Source organism: Anopheles merus, chromosome 2R, assembly GCF_017562075.2.
Source record: "Anopheles merus strain MAF chromosome 2R, AmerM5.1, whole genome shotgun sequence".
NCBI classification, from domain to species: Eukaryota; Metazoa; Arthropoda; class Insecta; order Diptera; family Culicidae; genus Anopheles; species Anopheles merus.
This window is the reverse complement of record NC_054082.1, coordinates 29,083,883-29,105,348: the sequence shown is the minus strand read 5'-3', so window position 1 is coordinate 29,105,348 and position 21,466 is coordinate 29,083,883. Positions and strand designations below refer to the sequence as shown.

At 52.4% G+C, this 21,466-nt stretch overlaps 3 protein-coding genes across 14 annotated transcripts in view; 2 read left to right on the top strand and 1 right to left on the bottom strand.

The window, feature by feature from the left end:
- The window catches only part of LOC121588037 (putative transcription factor capicua), a 54,327-nt gene extending 49,755 nt beyond the window's left edge, over nt 1-4,572 (top strand). For all 11 annotated transcript variants that reach the window (XM_041905542.1, XM_041905541.1, XM_041905543.1 and 8 more), the window contains exon 18: nt 83-4,572. In XM_041905542.1, coding sequence (XP_041761476.1) covers nt 83-207 — 125 coding nt within the window. In that variant the 3' untranslated portion in view covers nt 208-4,572. The remainder of the gene's footprint in view (nt 1-82) is intronic.
- A 625-nt stretch (nt 4,573-5,197) lies between these two features.
- Nucleotides 5,198-11,971, top strand: LOC121588039 (SWI/SNF complex subunit SMARCC1). Of its 2 annotated transcripts, none has more exons than XM_041905554.1 (6): nt 5,198-5,688; nt 6,149-6,268; nt 6,367-8,511; nt 8,589-8,892; nt 9,243-9,962; nt 10,091-11,971. In XM_041905554.1, exons 1-6 carry the CDS (start codon nt 5,566-5,568, stop codon nt 10,864-10,866), a joined length of 4,188 nt encoding a protein of 1,395 aa, XP_041761488.1. In that variant the 5' UTR covers nt 5,198-5,565; the 3' UTR covers nt 10,867-11,971. The 2 variants fall into 2 exon arrangements, with proteins under 2 accessions (XP_041761488.1, XP_041761487.1); XM_041905553.1 differs by having other exon boundaries at nt 9,177-9,962.
- Nucleotides 11,972-12,767: 796 nt separating this feature from the next.
- Nucleotides 12,768-21,257, bottom strand: LOC121588038. Its single transcript, XM_041905552.1, has 6 exons — nt 19,482-21,257; nt 14,313-19,398; nt 14,116-14,215; nt 13,930-14,010; nt 13,724-13,848; nt 12,768-13,643 (listed from the first exon to the last, which is right to left on the bottom strand). Exons 1-6 carry the CDS (start codon nt 19,744-19,746, stop codon nt 13,520-13,522), a joined length of 5,781 nt encoding a protein of 1,926 aa, XP_041761486.1. The 5' UTR covers nt 19,747-21,257; the 3' UTR covers nt 12,768-13,519.
- Between the last annotated feature and the right edge of the window lie 209 nt (nt 21,258-21,466).

The window sequence follows — 21,466 nt, the reverse complement described above, 5'->3', positions numbered from 1 at the left end:
CAGCCTGTGTGACGTTACCGCTCGAATCGGCAACATTTTTACCCACGAAAACGTGCTTTCCCTCCTTTTGGTGGTGTTTTAGGTCAGTCCGATAGCAACCAGCAACATTCGTTGTTGCATCAGCAGCAGCAGCAGCAGCATACTCAACAGACACAGCTTCACCATCAACAGCAGCACCAGCAGCAACAGGAACACAGCATCAACTAACTCTAACTCGATAGTGTGTCGGACGATAGGCTTTAACAGTTTAACAGTTAAAGGTAAGAGCCCAGAAAAATAGCTGACGAGCTGGTTTCCTCGCTTTACGAATGGGATGACAAATAGTAAGCACGAATACACGATATCATCAAAATACAAATCATCAATTACAAATTAGCGGGAATGATGCAACAAAGCGAGGGGAAGCGAAAGAGAGAGAGAGAGAGAGAGAGAAAGAGAGAGAGAGAGAGAGAGAGAGAGAGAGAGAGAGAAAGAGAGAAAATAGAGAAAAGTGATAGTGGTAGGTGGTAAAAATTTTAGCTGCTAAAAGTGAACGAAGTAATATTGTGTATAGAGAGATGCCAGGGCTCAACACACATTTGCGTTTTGTTTCGTGTTCTTGCGCATACAACATTCACTTTCCAAACGGCAAAGCATGGTTTGAGCGCGGACAAAAATGTTCTTCCGTTTAGCGATTAATGAATTGCCAGAGTTATATTATAGCAAAAGCAGCAAGCAAGTTGTGGTTGGTTACGAACGTAAAGAAACGGAAAAAAAACGATTTATATCGCAAACGATGAAGTAAAACTTCATATCCGAGTAGCAAACTTCTTCTTTAACTATATAAAACAAAACAACAAACACTCTTTTTCCAGCAATCAATGCCCCAATACAATAGCTCTACAATAGCCCCCAATTAATATAATCATCCTTACAGCAATAATAGTGTCGCCATTCCTCCTGCTATATAGTTGCGTTATACAGCATAGGACCCCTCATCATACGTACGACAGATCGCAGTTAAATACGACTGGGGTGGAAGCAAACATTTATCGCTATTGCTTGTTCTTCTTTTTCCTCTGTTTTACGTACCGCAAACAAATCATCTACAAAACACACATTCGCACACACGCATACAATACCTTTATGTTAGGGAGCTTCTTAAGTACGTCGTTTCTTATTAGTGTCCTTGGCTAAGAGCTGCAGATTGATGTATAAAGAGAAGTAAAACAAGATGTTGCAACCGAATGTGTCTGTTCGTATGTACTGCTCCCTTGTAGGGACGGTTCCGTGGAACAAGCAGATTCCTTATTAGCTCTTGTTTGTTTAGAGATGACTCCGGTTTATTGTTTTCGTTTATTCTTTATAGTCTATGCTTACGACGCCGCAGCCGGCAGCAACATTCGCACTTGATGTGAGATAGTTCATAGTGGGCAGGGGGCAAAAGTGTACAAAGCAAGCAGCAAGATCATGATGATGATGATCATGTTGATTGTGTAAATTTACTTTCTGTGAAGAAGTTGTGAGTGTGTGTGTGTGTGTGTGTGACGCCACACCGAATGTGATGTAGTAGATGTGTAATGCAGATTATAGAACAATTGCAACAATATGCTATGCTGTACATTAAAAAAAAGTATATCATCCAAAATGACAAGTAGCAATCATGTTTCTATCATTGATTACGAGTAACTTGAAGCAAGCCGTTCGATAGAACGAAAGCAAAGGAATGGAACGAAAGTACTCACAAATCGTCGTAAACCACGTACACTTTTCGTGTAGACGGGGAAGACAGCCAGCCAAGCCAGCACGTGGGAGGATCAATCCGGTGATTTTAGTTTTAGTAAATCCTTGTCAAAAAGGTATAGAGAAAGAGCAAACGCGTTCTATAAAAAGAAGTTATTTTCTCCCGATTATTATCTTAAGTTGAGAAGAAAAAGATGTCGGGGAAGGTAGAAACGAAAGAGATATGCATAGAGAGGGCTATGGAGCAATATATGATATCAGTGCAAGCGTACACGACACATCTGGTTGCTAACAGCAACCGAAAGGGCGAACGTGTACACGTGTTTGTATATACTGGACATCACGGGAACACATGTGTTGTGTGTGAGTGGGTGTGTGTGTGTGTGTGTGTTTGGAACCCTCTTAGTGTCTTTTCCCCCCTCCATTGAATGAACTTGATTAGAAACAGTAACCAAAGTGTGTGTTATTGTGCGTTAATGAATTGGATGACAGAAACAGAACAACCGTCAAAAAAGTGACCGCCATTATTGTTTCCATTGTTTTCACACAATTTGTATATCACACATTGTTTGTTTGTGGGTGTTAAACAAGCAAAAGTACAACAAATATACTGATCGTAGTGAAATTTGATGCAAATAGTAAATATATGGAGCGCAGCTTTTCCGTTAGTTCGTCCTGTGTGTGTGTGTGTTTGATAATGAAATTAGAGGAAATGGCGTACGTGTGTGCACTTTTGTAACCAAGGTTTTGCCTGTGATGATTTGATATCAGGCACTGTTATCACAACAAGTAAGATAGGCAGGAAACGCAGTATAGAGGGCGTGAAAAGTGATCAGAGGAAGGAGAAAGGCTTGTTTTTGTAAGATACATTTCTATGATTTATTACTTTTCGGGTTTCATCAAACCAACCATACAGAAAGAGTACAAACGTATTTGTTTACATAATGAACTAAATTATTCCATCCAAATTTGATCGATTTTACTTTCTGGGTCTTGTTTATACGTTTTACATTAGTTTCGCATTGCGCATTTGAGTTGTTAATCCTCCGTTCCTTTTTTTCTATGTTCTATGTTTGTGTTGCTACTCTTTAGTTGTCCCTTTACTTTCAAACCATTTTGCTTAATATTGACAACAGTGGGATTGTCTGGGTCGGAAATGGCTGCCTACCCTCAGTTAGAATGCGCTCTCGTTTTTATATGAAAGTGCAAACTTAAAGATATAATCTTAAAGATAAAAAACACACACACGCACCCGCACACACAAACCCAATCCAACACGCTTTTTTGGTGGGCCATACGGAGGAAAATGGAACATGTGTTTTTCTCTCTCCAGGTTTATTGATAAACACAACACGACGCGTGCACTGCTGTGTTGCACGTTTGTTTCTTTTTAATTAGTAGCGTAAGATCGATAGAAGAGAAATTAAGCTGACAAAAACCACACAACACACAGATAGACAAAGGCTTGTTATGAGCGGAAGAAGTGGCCGGCGGCAGGAGGAACTGCACGTTTATTTTATCTGTTTTTTTTAATTCAATTGAGATAAAGTAAAGCCACAGAAGCAAATGAAATTGCAAAGCGTGAATGTATTGGTGGAAACAGGCTGAGAAAGGTGAGCAGCAACTAACACAAATGCGCGTGATTGTGTGCCCCTGCATTGTGTAGCATGCATTATTGACACATCAAGAAAAAAAAAATACAGGATGATGAATGATATATGTAAAGTGTGTGTCTGTGTGCGTAGAGGTAAAGCGCCATTGGCTATTAGCGGACGATGCGGAAACAAACCACACAGCAAAAGTAATTCTAGTAAACGAGTGAGCTAATAGCAAATCCCCCTTTCAGTAGTTGTGCAATTAGGATATAAGAAGGACACACCACAAAATGAAGCTGCATTGTGAAAAGAATTATCATATTGTATATGATTGATTATAGTAGAAAGCATAATTACTATCTAGCGACAGCATGGGCCAGACCGGTTGAACATATACGATGAATACGATGGTACATTTGTTGAACGAGTATGTGTGTGGTGCGGGGGACGAAATTCGCATATTAGCCAAACAAGCACTCCCAGCACCCAAAAAGTCAACATCATCATTCTCCTAACCCCATCCTCCTATCCCCTATCCCATACATTAAGCAACGTTCGGAAAAATTAGGAAAATCACATTTACAATTATACTCTTCTCTACTCGTTCCGCGCAACGTGTGTATGGACGGGGCGGGGTCGGATGGGGTATATGTTGTGTGTTAGAAATATAGGTTTGATGGAAACCACCGTGGCCACACACGCACACCCATACACAAACAGACTCAACAAACGGGCGACGATGCTCTGATGATGATGATGATGATGATGATGATGATGATGTGCTAATATAAACAAAAACGAACGAATTTCTAAAGTTTTCCTCTTCTTTAACTCACGATGCAAACAAACAGACAAACAAACTGGAATATTGTATACACAGATACACAAACAAACAAACAAACAAACATGAACGAGCAAGTGAGGGATGCATTATATACATAATAATAGTGGAAATGAAATGACAAAATGATCACACAAATTAAATGGTAAAATAGAAGAAAAAATATGATAAAACAACAAAAAACAAACAAACAAACAATGTTAAAATGCCTGTAGGGCGACCTGAGAAATGTAAACATTTGATATACAACAAAATGCGCACTCGCTAACTGATAAAAAAAGAAAGAGAGGGAAAGAAAGAGGGTAGAAACAAATGATAGCATTGAAGCATATAATTCCAACGCAGAAGCCGCGCAGCAGCACACTCTCCTCTTTATGTTACGGAGTGTTGTGGCTCTAGTAGTGACAATTTGAGGAAAAAAAAGTCCATAAAAATAACATATTTTTACCCCAAAACAAAAATGGAAAGAAAAGGTTTGTGTTAGTAGTTAAAGTCGAGAGGCCAGGTGCAAGTGACATAAAAAAAAACTCCCAAATACACAAATGTTGAAGAAAAGCTTTTTTGGTGCGTTGTGTTTGTTTGCTTGCATGCATTGCTTTTAGCTGGGTTGTGTTGACACGGTTCGGGGTGCAGTTTCGGAACCGTCTTTGAAATTCTTTCGTAATTCTAATATCTAACAATCCTTTTCACCTTTGAAAGGGGGCTCTAATTTTTCCGATTCACAGCACTTTACTCGAGAGTCTTTTGAGGTACAATTCCGTAACGGAAATTTCACATGTTCCTTTAAAAGTGGTGAAATATTGCACCGGTTGAAATATTTCCTCCTTCATCGACTTGAAATATTTCAACTACAATATATGCCGACTTTCATTTTATTGACGATTTTTTTCCTTTTATAGAAACGAGCATACCGAACGCAATTAATGTGATTTTGTGAAAACTATTATTTACCTGCTGTTGCTCGTACTGATTGGTGCATATTGTGTCGTACACTCTCTATTTGTATTTTCCACAGCCCATCCAGTATCAAGGCTGTCAGACAATGTCGACATTCGTTCCACTGCACTGAAATTTTGGCGTCCTGTCAGCTTTCATCGCGAACATCGAAACGAATGGGCAAAAAACCTCGAAGAAAAACGCCTCTGTCCGCAGGCAAAGCGAACAATTTCTAGTTCAATCGTGTTGTTGTGCAGCATTTTTAGATGTTTTTGTATCGCGTGCGTTATCAGACGTCCGATAAAAAGTGATTGTGTGCGGGGCGGGCATATTACCATTCGCTAATAATCGTCGTGCAGTGTTCGTCAGCTACGAGCGTCATCGTCGTGTAGGGCAGGGTACAGCAAAGAAGCGGTCCCCATCATCATCAACGTAGTAAACAGCGTACTGACCCAGTCGCTGGTAAACCCCATGGAAATGGTGTCTCTGGGGCCGAAAAAGGATGGAAATCCTAATGCCGAATTCTTTACCGCGCCGGAAACACTGCAGAACTTCGAAACGGTGCGGCTGTGGTTGCAGAAACACTTCAAGAAGGTAAGGGTTTTTTTTGTTCGCTGTGTATTGTGTCCAGTGAGGTGAGCCATTTTGTGTGTTGAAAATGTACGGCGCGCGGGTGCTGCAGTTGTGGCAAGTAATTTGTGCTTTTGCGCCTGTGTTGCTACTGTTGTGCTTGGTTAATGCGGCAAGCCAAGGAAGCGATTCTATTGATGGGAGCAGAAAAATGTGGCCGCAAAGTGCAATACGGGCGATATTTGATTGCCAAAAGGGTCGTTAGTTTGGAAAGGGATGTAGGTGGAGGTAGGTGGCAGGGGCAAGAATACCGGGTTCGCAGCAGGCTTGGGTAACACAAGCTGTCAAGGGGCAGTTAACCCTTAGCATCGAAAACATTCAAACCCTTGCGGATCAGTACAGTTTTGTTGTTGTTTTTGTTGAAATGTTTTTAGTAATTATTAATGATGGTTTTGTGATGTATTTGCTGTTTTATTTATATTAGTTTCTTGCACCAGATCCACCGACAAAGGAATCTTTGGCCCATTTAATTATACAATTCATTCAGTATCAGGAAGCGAAGCTTGGGAAAAACTCTCAAGATCCACCAACAACGCGTTTACCGGTAAGTGGAGTGAGTGGGCCGTCTTTAGATCCTTGTTGCACTTACAAACAACACAGCATGGTGACCTTTTATCTCGTTAACTCTTTCCGCTTCCGTAGATACGATGCTTTATGGATTTCAAACCGGGCGGTGCCCTCTGCCACATACTTTCCACTATGTACCGCTACAAGGCGGAGCAGCGCTGGCGCAAGTTCGATTTCACCGTGAACAAAAACCCGATGCGCAAGGACCCGATCGGGCAGATGGTGCTGGACATCGAGACGGCACTGATCGAGGCGGAATGCATGCGCCTGCCGATCGTGTACATCCGCCCGGAGGTGGACCGTGCGACGGCGAACAAAATCACCGACATCGTGACGAACCATCAGGGCGAAATAACGGTCGATGAGGAAGAGGCCACGCACATCATCTATCCGGTGATTGATCCGCTGCCGGAGGATTACGCGCGACCCACGTTCCGGCGCGATAAGCACGTGATGATCCACTGGTACTACTTCCCGGAGTCGTACGACACTTGGGTGCCGAATTCGTTCGACTTGCCCGACAACATCCCGGAGAGTCCACCGTCGCCGGCCGAGCGCTGGCGCGTGTCCGCCTCGTGGGTGATCGATCTGGACGAGTACAACGAGTGGATGTCAGAGGAGGACTATGAGGTGGACGAGGGGGGACGCAAAAAGGTGCACCCGCACCGGCTCGGCGTCGAGGATTTGATCTCGAGCGTGGCCGGCGGCGGTGGCGGTGGGGCCAGCTCGGAAGATAAGGTTAAGAAAACGCCCAAGGTGGTGAACTCGAAGCGCAAACGGTCGCCCTCGCCGGCTGCCGGCAAGGGTGGCAAGCGGAAGAGTTACCGTTCGCCGGCCGCTTCGTCCGCTGCCTCCTCCTTCCAGAAGAAGCCGCGCGCGGATGACGAGGAGTCGGAGGATCTCACCAAGGACATGGAGGATCCGGCGCCGGAAACGAACATTACCGAGGTGAAGCCGAACATGGGCAGCTCGGGTGCGTCGGGCCCGGCAACGCCGCAGCCCAAGCGCGACCCGGACATGATGCCGATGAAGTACGCCACCGTGACCGATCTGGACGACGAGATGGGCATGAATGCGGGCGGCGCTGGTGGTAGTGGTGCGGGCGGTGGCGGTGGCAGTGGTGGATCCGGAGCGGGCGTGGGCGGTGGCGACGACAGCCAGGCGGGCAAGACGAGCGACAGCAGCAATACGCAGGACTTCCCGACCGGCAGCAAGGACGATCTGGAGGACAACGTGACGGAACAGACGCACCACATCATCGTGCCGTCCTACTCGGCCTGGTTCGACTACAACTCCATCCACGTGGTGGAGAAGCGCGCCCTGCCCGAGTTCTTCAACGGGAAGAACAAGTCGAAGACGCCCGAAATTTACATGGCCTACCGGAACTTCATGATCGACACGTACCGGCTCAATCCGACTGAGTATCTGACCAGCACGGCCTGCCGCCGCAATCTGGCCGGCGACGTGTGCGCGATCATGCGCGTGCACGCGTTCCTCGAGCAGTGGGGCCTGATCAACTATCAGATCGATGCCGATTCCCGGCCGACACCGATGGGCCCACCGCCGACCTCTCACTTCCACGTGCTGAGCGACACGCCGTCCGGGCTGCAGCCGATCAATCCGCCCAAGACGGCCCAACCGTCCGCGGCGAAGAATTTGCTCGATCTGGACAAGAAGGGGGCTGTGCTGGGCGAGAAGAAGGACGAGCTGGCACCGGGTGCGGCGGCGGCGGCAGCGGCGGGCGCCAACGGTGGTGCCGCGCCACTGATCGGCCCGGACGGCATCAAGGTGGAGCAGGGTCTCGTGCCAACGGCCGATCCGAACGGCCAGTTCGGCCTGCGGTTGGACCAGTACGCGAAGAAACCGGCCGCGATGCGCAACAAGACGGCGGCCAGCATGACGCGCGAGTGGACGGAGCAGGAGACGCTGCTGCTGCTCGAGGGGCTGGAGATGTACAAGGACGATTGGAACAAGGTGTGCGAGCATGTCGGGTCGCGCACGCAGGACGAGTGCATCCTGCACTTTCTGCGGCTGCCGATCGAGGATCCGTACCTGGAGGATGACAACACGTTCCTCGGTCCGCTCTCGTACCAGCCGATCCCGTTCAGCAAGGCGGGCAATCCGATCATGTCGACCGTGGCGTTTTTGGCCTCGGTGGTCGACCCGCGTATCGCGGCCAGCGCGGCCAAGGCAGCGATGGAAGAGTTCGCCGCAATCAAGGTAAAAACGGAGCGCCGAATTGCCACCTTGACCAGCGGTAAAGAAATAATACGGCTCTTTGGTTTTGTGTGTTTCAGGATGAGGTGCCCGCTTCCATGATGGACGCACACCTGAAGAACGTGGAGAAATCGAGCTTCGGTGGAAAGTTCGATCCGAATGCGGGGCTGGCAAGCAGCGGTATTGCTGGCACGGGCGCCGAAAAGGACAAGGAGGACGAGTCGGCGGACGGCAAAACACCGGCAAGCGGTGGAGCGTCCTCGGCAACGTCCGCTGCTGCAGGTGGTTCCGGGGCAGCGGTCGCTGCGTTGACTCCTGCCACACCGACCCCGGCAGCTGGCGACGTGGAGATGAAGGATGTTTCGAAAAAGGATGATGCTGCCGGTAAGTTGCAATCGGTTCAATCTAGTAGGCTAGTAGCAACGTGCAACCAAATCGGTATAGTGCTCGTATATCGTACGTGGCAAGACGTGTTTGTGTTAGTATTTTAATACTTACTGCTTCTCTATCCTCCACTCCCATCGGCATTTGCATGCAACGTCCTTTTCCCTTCTTTTTGCTCTTTATCTTCCTCTTTCTCTCTTCTCTCTCTTTCGCTCCCTGTTCCGTTTTGATTCATTAACGTATGACAAAAAAAAATGTTCTGAAACTGAATGGTAATGCTTTAGAAAAAGAAAAATCTTCCGATGAGACAACCACTGCTACTAAATCGCCTGATTCCGATGCTACTACAGCGACGCCAGCGGGCGATGCAAACGCCGGCAAACCACCAGGAGCGGCCAGCGATGCCCCGTCCGCCTCCCCAGACGCGAAGGAAAAGGATGGCAAGGATGGTAAGGATGCTGCTACATCCTCGTCAACAGGCACGGATGACGCGGCAAAGGAGAACGGCGGCTCCACCGATCCGAAGCTGTTCAACGAGGGCAATCTGCAGGCGGCAGCAGCGGCTGCCCTTGCCGCTGCCGCAGTGAAGGCGAAGCATCTGGCCGCGGTCGAGGAGCGCAAGATCAAGAGCTTGGTAGCGCTGCTCGTCGAGACGCAGATGAAAAAGCTCGAGATAAAGTTGCGCCACTTCGAGGAGCTGGAGACGACGATGGAGCGCGAACGGGAGGGGCTGGAGTATCAGCGACAGCAGCTGATACAGGAGCGCCAGCAGTTCCATCTGGAGCAGCTGAAAGCGGCTGAGTTCCGGGCGCGCCAGCAAGCCCACCAGCGCTTCCAGATGGAGCAGGGCCAATGGCAGCAGCAGCAGGCACAAGCGCAAGCGCAGGCACAGGCACAAGCGCAAGCCCAGGCGCAAGCACAGCAGCAGCAGCAGCAGCAACAGCAGCCGCCACAGGGTCCGGCAGGGCCAGCGTCCGCTGCCTCCACCGTATCGGCGACCCACTCGAATGTGCATCCGTCGCAGCAGCAGCCACCGCATCTGGGCGGCGCCACCACCAATCCGGGAGCTAGTGAGTCCGATATTCAAACCCATGCGCACAGTACCACCAGCACGATAGAAGCACCGCACTAACATTGCGCTCCCATTTTTTTTTTGCTCTCTCTCTTCCTTTTTTCCCCGTCGCCGTTCTCCTTCCAGATCCGCCAAAGCCGCCATCTATCGCTGGTGGCCCGGGGATGGGGCCGGGAGCGCCTGGACCAGTTCATGCAACCAACAACCCGGTTCAGGCGGCGGCGGCAGCAGCAGCAGCAGCAACAGCGGCACCATCAGCACTGCCGGCGACAGCATCCTTACCACCATCGGCCAGCCAAGCACCGCCGGCCGGCATGCCAGCGTCCAACGGTATCCCCCCTCCTACTTCATCCACCCCCAGCTCTACCCAGCCGCCCTCTACGAATCCTACCGACGGCATTACGCCAAATAGTATAATGCCCACGGGCGGACCGGCTGCACCATCCGGGGCGGCTATTCCGCCTCCCTCGCCACACAGCGACCCAGCGGCGGCGGCGGGTGCAGTAACAGCACCTCCCGGAACCGTCGGAATTCCCCCGTTGGGGGCGCCCCCCTCTGGCCCTGGATCGCACCAGCCGTCGGCAGACCAGCAGCAGCAGCAGCAGCAACCCCCGGCAGCGCCAGTGGCGGCACCGGCTCCTACCGAAACCCTGCCCCCAGCACCAGCAGCGCAAACGACGGGAGAAGGTGGAATGCAACCGGTCACGGCAATGGCGACCGCCACCAATCCGTCTCCATCGTCGGACGGGCCGGGAGAGCAGCCGGCAGCACCAGCGACGGCTCCGGACACGACACCGGCGGCGACCGGTGCAAGTGAACAGCAGCAGCAGCAACATCAACAGGACAGTGGAGCTGCCGGTGAAGGGCCAGTCGGTGGTCCGCCAGCACCGCCACCATCATAACTCCGTAGGAACATCCTCCACCGGAAGCGGCAGCAACAGCAGGAGGGAAACAGCCAGCCCGCGATCAGCAGTCGTGCCGTCGTCGTGCGAGGCCGGGCGCGCGGTGGTGGCGGACGAGCGGCAAGCGAGGGGTCGACGGCACCGGGGGCAGCGGCATCACGGTCTGCCCGCCGGCGCGGCAGCTGAAGAGAAAAAAGAGGGAGTGGGAGAGGGAGCGAGCGCAGGAGAGAATTATTAGAACACACAGACACATAGACACACACAAACACATACAGATTGTGTACAGAAAATGACTAAAAATACTGCGCTAGCAGCACAGACGAAAGGAATGAATCTTTTGATTAGCGTTAGTTAGTTTGGGGCGTAACACAGGGGGAGGGGGGAACTAGATTGCTTGATAAGTGTATGTAGGAAAGCATAAATAGTGACGTTCACCTTATCCCCCCGACTGTCCCTCTTTGTCTCACACGCACGCACAGTTGGCACCTCGCTGCCATAGCAACTTGTACTCCACGTATCTCCTGTGAATATGTCTCTTCAATGTGTGTGTGCAAGTGGTTCTATTTGGAATGCGAGGGTTGCATATGTGTCCCATGTTTTGCCGAAGGGTGCAAAGTGTGTGTGTGTGTTGGAAAAAATGTAATTAACGTCAACCATATGTGTACCGCGCGTAGTATGTCGCCCGTGTCTCACACACGCACACATGCACAGGATCGATTAGGACGACGTTTTTATGTTGTGCGTTAATGTTAGTTAATTTAAAACCCATGGCACAGCATACCAGCTCCATGCACGCATAGCCGCCTTTGTTTCAGTGGTTCAAAGCAACCTGTTTCTTTCGGTCCCACACCAACCACCCAACCAACAACACACACGCAAGCAGACGCGCAATGCATAATTTCTTCTTGCGCGCTCTTGTCTTGTACGATATGCGTACGCTCGCGTTCCCATTGCGCGTGTTTTGTATCGCGTTTCTTTTTCTTTTTGTTTTGCTATTCCTTTTACCACCATGTCCAGAGTAAGCATAGATGTAATAGTGACGATAACTATATTTTTTTTTAATGTATGACAAAACAGGAAGGAAATAGCAGGTACGAATAATAAACAACACATTATACTTCTAGTAGTACCACGACACGTGGAACACATGCATAGTTTTTTGTCGCGGAATTTTGAGTAGAAAAGGGAAAAGCAGTTTTAGAACAAGCGGACAGTGTTGTACACCATTACTACTACTATAATAATACAGCTACTTCTCTACTACAGCCACAGCTTCGGTGGCCCTAGGTGCATTAAGCGAACTACGAATAAGTGAATAATAAATTTAAATTCCCTCTATCGGTATAACAAAAACAGCGTGTGTTTGCGACAACGGCCTATCGTCGCTTTGTTACTTTTCATTACCATTTGCATTTAAATTCAATCCCTTTTCCAGCAGTGTTCCAAATGAATGATGGGCCTGCTGCAGTCACTTTTGCAATTAGGCCGGCGATCGTCTGCATGTAATGTCTTTTTTGCCCTCCTTTTCGGGATGTATTCGAAACAGTGGTCGAACAGAGCATGGCTGAGTTGCTTTTGAGCAAAACACGTAATAATTACTACTGTTTATTGTATCATATATTGATGTTTCACAGTCCAAGGAAGGTTGCTGTTGGCTTAGTGTTATTGTATTAGTGTTGTTTTTTGTCTGCCCCTCCCCTCCCACACTAATTACTCATTGCCGATCATTCGATCTTTAATTGCGTTACCACAATACATACCACACGTTAATCGAAACCGTGCACAGTAAGTTCGAAACTAAACGACATCTTTTGAAAAGAAATAAAATCCTGCACAAAACCCATTTCGACATTTTGCCAACACAAAACACCCAAAGACGCTTTCGTTCGCTTCAGTTCTTCATTAACTCGCTCCCCCCCCCCCCCCCATGTTTTACAATATCTCTTACTTGCGTCGTATCGACGGTGTTAGCACACCCAAACTTTGCCCTTTTGAAGGCAGCGCGCTTTCACGACAAGACAAAACGAAACCTAATCGAACATATACGGCGTCGTATCATCCAACACCGTTGTGGTGGAGATCGATTTCGAGCGTGCATATAGGTTGAAAACGTATTTCCACTCCCCTTCTGTTCACCTTATGAGCAATGACTTATCACACTAGAGGCTGGTAATATTTACGTTGCTTTACACGTGAAATTAAATTATAACGATATTGCCTGATTGTTGCATCCGATTCCACCAACCTTATCACCGTTTCCGGAGTGATGTGGGACGACGGGCCATTGAGGCTAGGAAAAGCGCCTTGCAGCAGGAAGCTAGTGCAGAAAGCAATCCGCATTCGTTGGCATTGCCAACGATTCCTCCTCTTCCTCCTCCTCCTCTTCTTCATCCTCCTGTTCCTCTTCTTCTTCACCCTCCCCCTCTTCCTCTTCTTCTTCACCCTCCCCCTCTTCCTCTTCTTCTTCTACCTCTTCGTCAACCTCTTCACCGACAGCTGTTGCGGGTGGTGGCTCTTCCGTACCAGTACCATCGCCACCCTCGCCGTCGAGCGTCGTCTCGTCCAGATGGGCTACGACCAGGGGCAGTGCGGCGGTGTAGTGGTACTGCCGCGGCCCATCCACCGGCGTGCTGCTGCTGCTGGTGCGCGGCTGTCAAATGCTGTAGTCCTTGTTGAAGTTGACCTCGATGTCGACGCGACAGATCGGACAGTGCTTGTTCGTCACCAGCCACTGGTCGACACAGTCCTTGTGGAACAGGTGCATACAAGGGAGGCGGCTGGGAACGGGCAAGGGAAAACATGTTAGTGCCATTTGCCGGCACGCAAAACCTAACCTGTACGCTGCAGCGGCACTCACCGAACGTCATTATCAATTTCGAACTGCGACAGACAGATCGTACACTTTTCGCTGTCCTCGTCCGTCTCGCTGGCGCGCCTTAACCGTTTGTACTTGTGCGGGAACGTGTGTGTTTCGATCATTTCCTGTGCGGAAGAGGGAAGGAAGTTGGTCGTTACTAGGGAAGCTCCCTTTCCCATGTGCAGCCGCCACCGTAAAACACCTACCTGCGTGGCACCCCGACTGGTGCAGGAATCTTCCATGACACGCACGAACCGATTCAAGCTGGACAGCAAGCTGGGCCGGAACTGCATATGTGTGTGTGTATAAAAATAGGGAAAAACGAAAACCTTTGTGAACACATCTGCACCTACATCGGCAATCGGATCGATCTGGCACCAACGCCCACTTACCCCAATGCTGAACTGGATTTCCGAATGGCTTCCGAGAAAGTTGCCCTGCGTCGGTATGTGATGGTACATGTGATGATGCACGTGCTGATGGTCGTTTCGCCTGTCGGGGGGGTGGAGGAAAGAGTAGAACACACACACACACACACATAGTACTTCCTAGTTCATAGCCCAAGAGCCCATTAATAGCTAACACTTACCGGAACAGATAGTTTGCATCGCTGGTAACACGCCGCAGCGGACGATGCACGCGCAGATTCAGCCCCTGGTCGGTCGACGGGGCCGGGTTCGTGCGCGGATGCGTGTTGTGCAGGTTCGCGTAGTACCGATTGAACGGTGGCATCGTGCTGGTGCGCACGGAGATCGGAAAGCGAACGTAGTCGGTGGTGCCGTCGCTGCCGGTGGCGCCTCCACTGCCGCCTGCCGCGCTGCTGTCATCCGTAGCGGACGGCGGGATCGATGAGGGAGGCGGTGGCGGTGGTTGACCCCGTGTGGCACCGGCCGTACTGGTGGCGGACGAGCCACCGCCCCGGAAATTCCGAAGCTGGACAATGTTGTGGCGGGGGCAGCTAACCGGAGGAACGTCTTCCTGATGTGTCCGCTGCTGCTGAGCCGCAACGGACGAGGAGGAAGATGACGAGGCAGAGGAGGACGAGGAAGTGGTGGAGTGGGCATTGCTGCTGCCCGCGGCTGTTCCAGCGGTTCCCGGTACAACAACGGCCGCCACCAGCGGATACATCCCGTCGTAGTGTGCGCCCCGCGCGCTGTAGCTCGTCATCGGGGCCACCCGGGAGGAGCGATGATGCAGGGGCGGTGTCGCGGTTCCGCCGTTCATGCCATCCCCTCCCCCACTGCCGGCCCCATTCACGACGGACATCATGCGGCGCTGCGCTTCCGCCGCCTGATGCTGCCGCAGCCAGAGCGACTCGTGCGGCGCGTACGGGTGGCGCCGCTGGATGACCGTTTCGAGCCGGCGGTGCAGCTGCGACGCCCGCTGCCTGAGCGCGGTGAGGCTTTGGGCCAGGTTGAGCGGGGGCGGTGACACGGACGACATCGCCGGCAGGGGGACACGCGCATCGAGAGAGGCGGACGGGCCCCAGCTGCCGCTGCTGCCAGTGCCTTCGGTGAGCGTATGGTGGTAGTGCTCGAAGCCACCAAACCTGAACCCGTCCACCACGTGTGGTGGTAGGACCGTCGGCGGCGGCAGTGATGGCGGTGGTGGTGGTGGAGGAGGAGGCGGAGGCGGTGGCGGTGCTCTCGATCCTCCGGGCACAGCGGTGCTGGCAGCAGCTGCATTGTTGTTGTGGTCGTTGGTCCGGCGCAGTACCGGCGGTGTCGGGGCGAGCAGCTCCGACGGCAGATGGTGGTGGTGGTGGTGGTGGTCGTCCGGTGCGTCTAGGTCGTGGCAACTTCCCAGCGGATGACAGCCGGAATAGTCGATCGGACTGTCCGAGCGGGACGGGTAGGACGATGGGGCGTGGTCGCGCCTTCGCGTCATCACCAGCGACGAGCCGGCATGGTGGTGGTGGTTCGCCGGTCCGCCGGCACTGTTGCGCCACATGCTGTTCGGCGAGTAGTGCACGTTCAGCGGCCGGCCGTGGCTGTAGCCGCCGGCGAAGCTGCCGAGTGATGTGTTGTCAATCACGGAACCGGCCGAGCTGGACCCAGCCGCCCCGGCAGAAGGCACGTCTGTACCGTGCGTCGGCCCTCCACTCCCGTATGGCGGCTGCTCGATGATGTCCTCCTCGTTCGATACCAAATCGACCACATCCGGAGTGATAGCAAGACCACTGCCGCCACCGGTCACGACGTTGCCTGACACCCCGTCCATCTGGCGCTGCTGCTGCTGCTGGGCTCGGGAGGCAGGCGAATAGGAGGTAGATAGAATGGGCGAGGGTGTGATCGTTTGCAGCGCGTGCAGTTGATGGTCCGGTCCCCGCGGGCGCTGACAGTGCACGCACTCCTCCGACAGGAGGTGATGCGAAGCGTTCGGATGTGGCTGCAGGTAGTGCGGATCGTTCAGCGAACGGACCAGCATCGGGCAGCGGACACAGCCGCAGTCGCGCATCGCCAGGTCCGTCGGTGCTGCACCCTCCTGGCGCGGGTAATGCCACCGGCGCATGTACCCGTGCCTGGCCGCGCTCGCCGCCGAGTAACTGCTGTGACTGTCCGGTACGCTCGCCAGTGACGATGGAACTCCATCGAGCCGGCGCTCATGTCGACCGGAACCACCGGCAGACGAGCGTGGATTGTGCGCACCGGACGGTGGTGTATTGAGGTGGCGCGAGCGAGCGGAGCTGCTTACCGGCGGTGTGCCGGTACGTACAAAGTGCGTGTTGAGCAGCTTGTGCGAGGAGGATGCTGGAGGGCGCGGTGACCGGTGATCCATGCCCGAGCTGCGCAAATCGGACGGTGCGGCTAACTCACGGCGGCTGCGCTTGTATTGGAGCGCGTGAATAAGATAGCGGCGCATCACAGAGGTACTGCCGCGTTCCATGCGCAGCCGCCGCAACCAGGCGGAGCGTTCCTGTACCCAGCTCGGACGGACGCCGGAACTGCCACCGGCGTGCTGCGCCGACCGCACCACCTCCAGATCGGTGTCGTCGTCATCGTCCGAATCGTTGGTCAGATCGATTGGTTCCGCCCGGGAGGACGGGTGGCGGTTACGGGTGCGCCGCTGGCGTCGTAGCACACCGCTGCTGCTGCCACCATCTCCACCATGCCCACTGGCGCCACCGGCCACAGACGCCGTGTTGCTGTACGGAGCTTTATTACCACTCGCTTCGGTCATGCGCTCGATCATGATGACGTCATCGTTGTCATCACTAATGCTGATGCTGCTTGAATCGGTGATCCAATCGAGCTGCAGATCGGGATGGGGATCCAGCGCCTCCGAACCGAACAGTCGACGGGTGGTGTCGGATGGGTTCGTTTGCTCGTCGTTGCCTGCCGGCGCTTGCGATTCGCCGGCTGGAGTTGCTCCATCCGCTGCTTGACCTCCGGCCCCGACGGAGACCGAACTCGATGCAACCTGCGTTTGCGTGTTGTCCACTGCCAGCGGGTCCATCGCAAAATCGCCCTCCGTCTTGCTCTCGCCAACCGCACCAACGTCATCCTCCACGAGAATAACGTCCTCCTCCATGCCTGTTTTGATGTACGCTCCATAACCATCTCCAACGCCGCCACCGTCGTTACCACCTTCGTCGTCCGTATCGTCGTCGTCCTCGTCGTCATCATCATCGTCGTCATCGTCGTCGTCGTCGCTGTAGAACGGAATGCAATTTCTTCGCCTGTTTAGACGACTCGGCACAAACAGCGGACCAGCAGCTGCTTCGCCACGCCTGGGCCGATTCAATCCGCTCGGTCCCGCTTTGGACGGTTCGGTGGACATGGTTGATTGCAATTGTGACGTACCACTGCCGGCGCCAGTATCCGGTGCGTCTGGGGCGCACACCAAACTGAACGATTGTGACACAACGGGTCCTGCGTTGATGGGCACGGCAGTATCATCGGCTGTACCGCTGTCCATGGCAACCAGTGTCTCGTTGTCCAGGGTTATCTTCGCATCCTCCGCCTGCTCGTGTTCGATTTCAACGTTTGACAGCGGTGGTTTTACATCCACAGGGGCGGCGGTTCCACTACTGTTACAACAGTCCGTTGTTGTGGCCGCCACTTCCTGCTTAACTGTAGGCGCACTCTCACTAGCACACTCGGACGGAACTTGTGGTGGTGGTGTGGGGCGAGTCGGCAGCTCCTCCGATGGTTCTAATTTCACGATGCCCTGTTTCGTGTCCGGTAACGAAACGGATTCCGTTGATTGGATGCCAGAAGATGAAGGAAGAACGGGTGCCATTGCTGCTGCTGCCGGTGCCGGTGTTGATGCAGGAGAGCACGAGCAACACTCTCGCTTAATCGGTGGACTGTTTCGCTCCTCCCGATCAGGTCGTGGTTGCGTGCGGGAACATTCCTGACAAAAGCACCCACCACCATCACCATCACCTCCACTACCGCCGGCAGCATTAGAATCAGTGGCAGGTTCCTGTTTAATCGTAGGCCGGCTTGAGGAGAGCGCCAGCAAATCGGGTTGCTGTTGAACCCGTCCAAACACGCGAGACGATTCAGCGCTGATGCCGGATCCGCTCGGCATGCCACAATCACCTCCATTGATGGTCGGACCGTCAACGACACCACCACCACCACCATTAATGCCCACTTCATAGGGTTCGAGTTTGACTGCGTCCAACATTTGCAGCGGTGGCTCATCCCGGGTCGGTGTGGGTGGTGTCCGACAACCAAACGCTCCGTTAGGAACTTCCGTCGGTGGTTCCGTTTTAATCGTTGCACCACCACCCGTTGTCGCACACGGCTCCGGGACGGTTGTTGGTTCAATTTTTACCCCCACACAGCCGGACGAATCGGAGCGTGGGGCCGGGGCCGGGACCGGGACCGGGACCGTTGCTTCCATCGGCCGCTCCCTCGTACAGTTCCCATTGCTGTATCCATTCCAGCAGTTGCTGCTCAGTGCCGGTGGATGGTGCTGCTGCTGTGCAACGGCGTCATCGTCGAGGAACCGTTTGCGAGCGCGTCTCACCTCGCTGCTGGTGGATCTGGGTGGCATGTCGGCGTGATCGTTGGTAGCGTACCCGAACGCCCCGGTGGACGGCGTGTAGCTGCTACCCTGCTGCTGCCGGTAGTGCACCTGATACGGGTGCTGCGTTGGAGTCGGCGCAGGGGTATCATTGACAAAGGTGCGGCCTCCGTGGCTCGCATGTGTGCCGAATGTGCTGCTGCTGTTCGACGACGACGACGATGACGACGAGGTGGCCCCGGACTCACCCGGATGAAACTGGCGATACATCGAGCCGAATCCGCTGTGATTGTGCTTCGAATAGTCGTAGCGGACCCGCGTACGGGACGAGCTGGACACGGACGACGAAGGAAATACTGCGGCCGGTGGGATGGGCATTATCGGGGAGGGCGGTGCTGGTGCTGCGATCGAAACGTTCGGGTTGGAACTGCGCAACGGGTAGTACGACCCTGCTGCACCACCACCTGATCTAGAACCTGTTCCGCTACCCGTTCCCGTTACGGCTCCTCCTCCTCCTTCACCCCTTTCGCTGCGATCGCACATGTACAGACACTCGTCGCCAAAGATGTCCGGCACGGCGTGGGAAAACTCCCGATTGGGACGGGCAACGCGCATCGGGGTGGACGGTGCCGGTGCATAATCGAGCGAATTGCTCCCGCTAGCAAACAGCGATGGTTCGATATCTCCATCATTTGACCCTGTGGGAAAGGAAGGGGAAAAGCAGTGATTAGTTTCATTATTAGATGAAAAGGGTAGGAGTGTGTGAAGCCAGCATATATACCCGGTACTTCCGGTGCAGCGTCGACGTTCGATTGTATGGCCGTGTCGAAGATGTCTCGCAAGCTGTCCACGGTCGATGGAATCGTCGTGTCGAACAGGTTCCCCTCCATCCATTCCGAGGGACATCCCAACGGCGTCGGGGAGCCACCAGCAGCCACAGACAGGTCCGGTGGCACGTAATCATCCTCGCCGTTGCTGGTGGTAGCGGCTGCAGTGACCGAAACACTACCACCACCGCCAGCCCCTTCTCCAATCTCCCCGTTCATTAAACTAAGCTACTTCCTACTGCTTCTTTGACCGTCACACAGTTGTTATTGCGTGCGCTTATTTTTAGATAAGCCTTTCCGCTAAAGAGTCCTCTTATTTTAACGTATGACCAAACTGACGCGTGCGGGAATGTCACCTACGGCTGCACCCAGCAAGCAAACTGGTGTGTCATCTGGATCGCAGCAGCCGTTTCATTCGGCCAACACTTTTCTCCGTTGCCGTTGCTAACGCGCACGCAAGGATGGTGTGCACTCACAGCCATAAAAAAAGAAACAAATGTTTCGCCAACAATCTTCCTGCTGGCCGCAGCCCTTGCCCGAGCCAACGACGGCGCCACACACGAAGCTAGAACGTGTCGTAAAATGCACACCCGACACACAGCCTTGCTTGTGGGAAGCGGATTGGAAGCGACACACAGCGCGTTGCAACTACACGGGCCTGCACACACTACACCACTTGCAAGTCCGACGGCAGTCACCTACACGCACGCAGTACGATTTCATCTTCACCGAGCACACTTGCGTGAAGCCCTAGCCCTAGGGGAGCAGCAGGGCGGAATGGTGAACGTTCTTTCACGTATTCTCGGAACTTGGGCGTTAGGGGGTAGGTCGTTAAAAAAAGATTCGGACACAGGTTTTCGCAGAATATCGGACCTCGCACCCCCAACGCAGTCATACACATACACACACACACACTATTACACCACCACTGTGGAAAAGGCATACGAGCACGGAAGTGGAGTGTCTTCTCGCTGCAGCGTATGCGATTATTGGAACGTCAGCTGCAGGGGAGGATTCGTTTAGAGGAAAACCCCCCTTCTATGACCACAACCAACCAGCAATGGGCGGCGGTCTAAGTAGCTCTCGAAGCACTTGGTTCACCTTTTTATCATATGAGCGCTATGTGTGAGCACCACACGGCTGCAATCGACGGGCAAAGCAGTAATGGTGCGGTGAAGTCATTCGGTTCATATCTTTTACGACGCAAATGCAAATCGCACATATACGGAACACAAACACACAGGATCCACCACCGATAGGGGGACCCCGTCTACCTCGACATCACAGTACACACACACTCACATACACTGCAGTTTTTGCGTTTTGCCGTCGTTCTGTCTTTGGAATTTTGGCCCTTTTTCCCGCAACGATGCAGCAGCGAGGCAGCAGTGCGGGGTGGAAAATCAATCCGCTACGGTGCGGAACGCAGCAACCAGAAATGGGTTTCGCTGGAAAACCGAAGCACCACCACACTTCAGCCGCGCACGTCCATCGCACATCTGTTCCGAGCTCGCTTTGTTGACGATCATGGCAGGTGTGATAGTAGTGGTGTGCCTACCGTCTGTGCAAAGGTGCTTGCAGGGACGGGTGTCTTTCGCATAGCGCTGAATGTACAAACAAGGCAATTTGTCGGATGGATTGTGGTTTTTAGATTACAAATACTGTTGAACTAAATATTTACACAGTAAAAATGTAGCAATTATCTTTATCATGAGCAAAATCACAAAAATTGTGCAACTGTTTTGGTGTGTACCTCGTGTTTCTATGAATCTTGCACGAAATTTGACAGGATGACAGACGAAGGAAATGAATGTATCCACCAGGTGAGGCAATAAAAAACGACTGATAATTTTCAATGCTAGAAATAATTGCTGAATAATAAAAACGACATTCAAAATATTTTGATAAAAATAGTCAAAAATGATATTGAAGTAGCAAA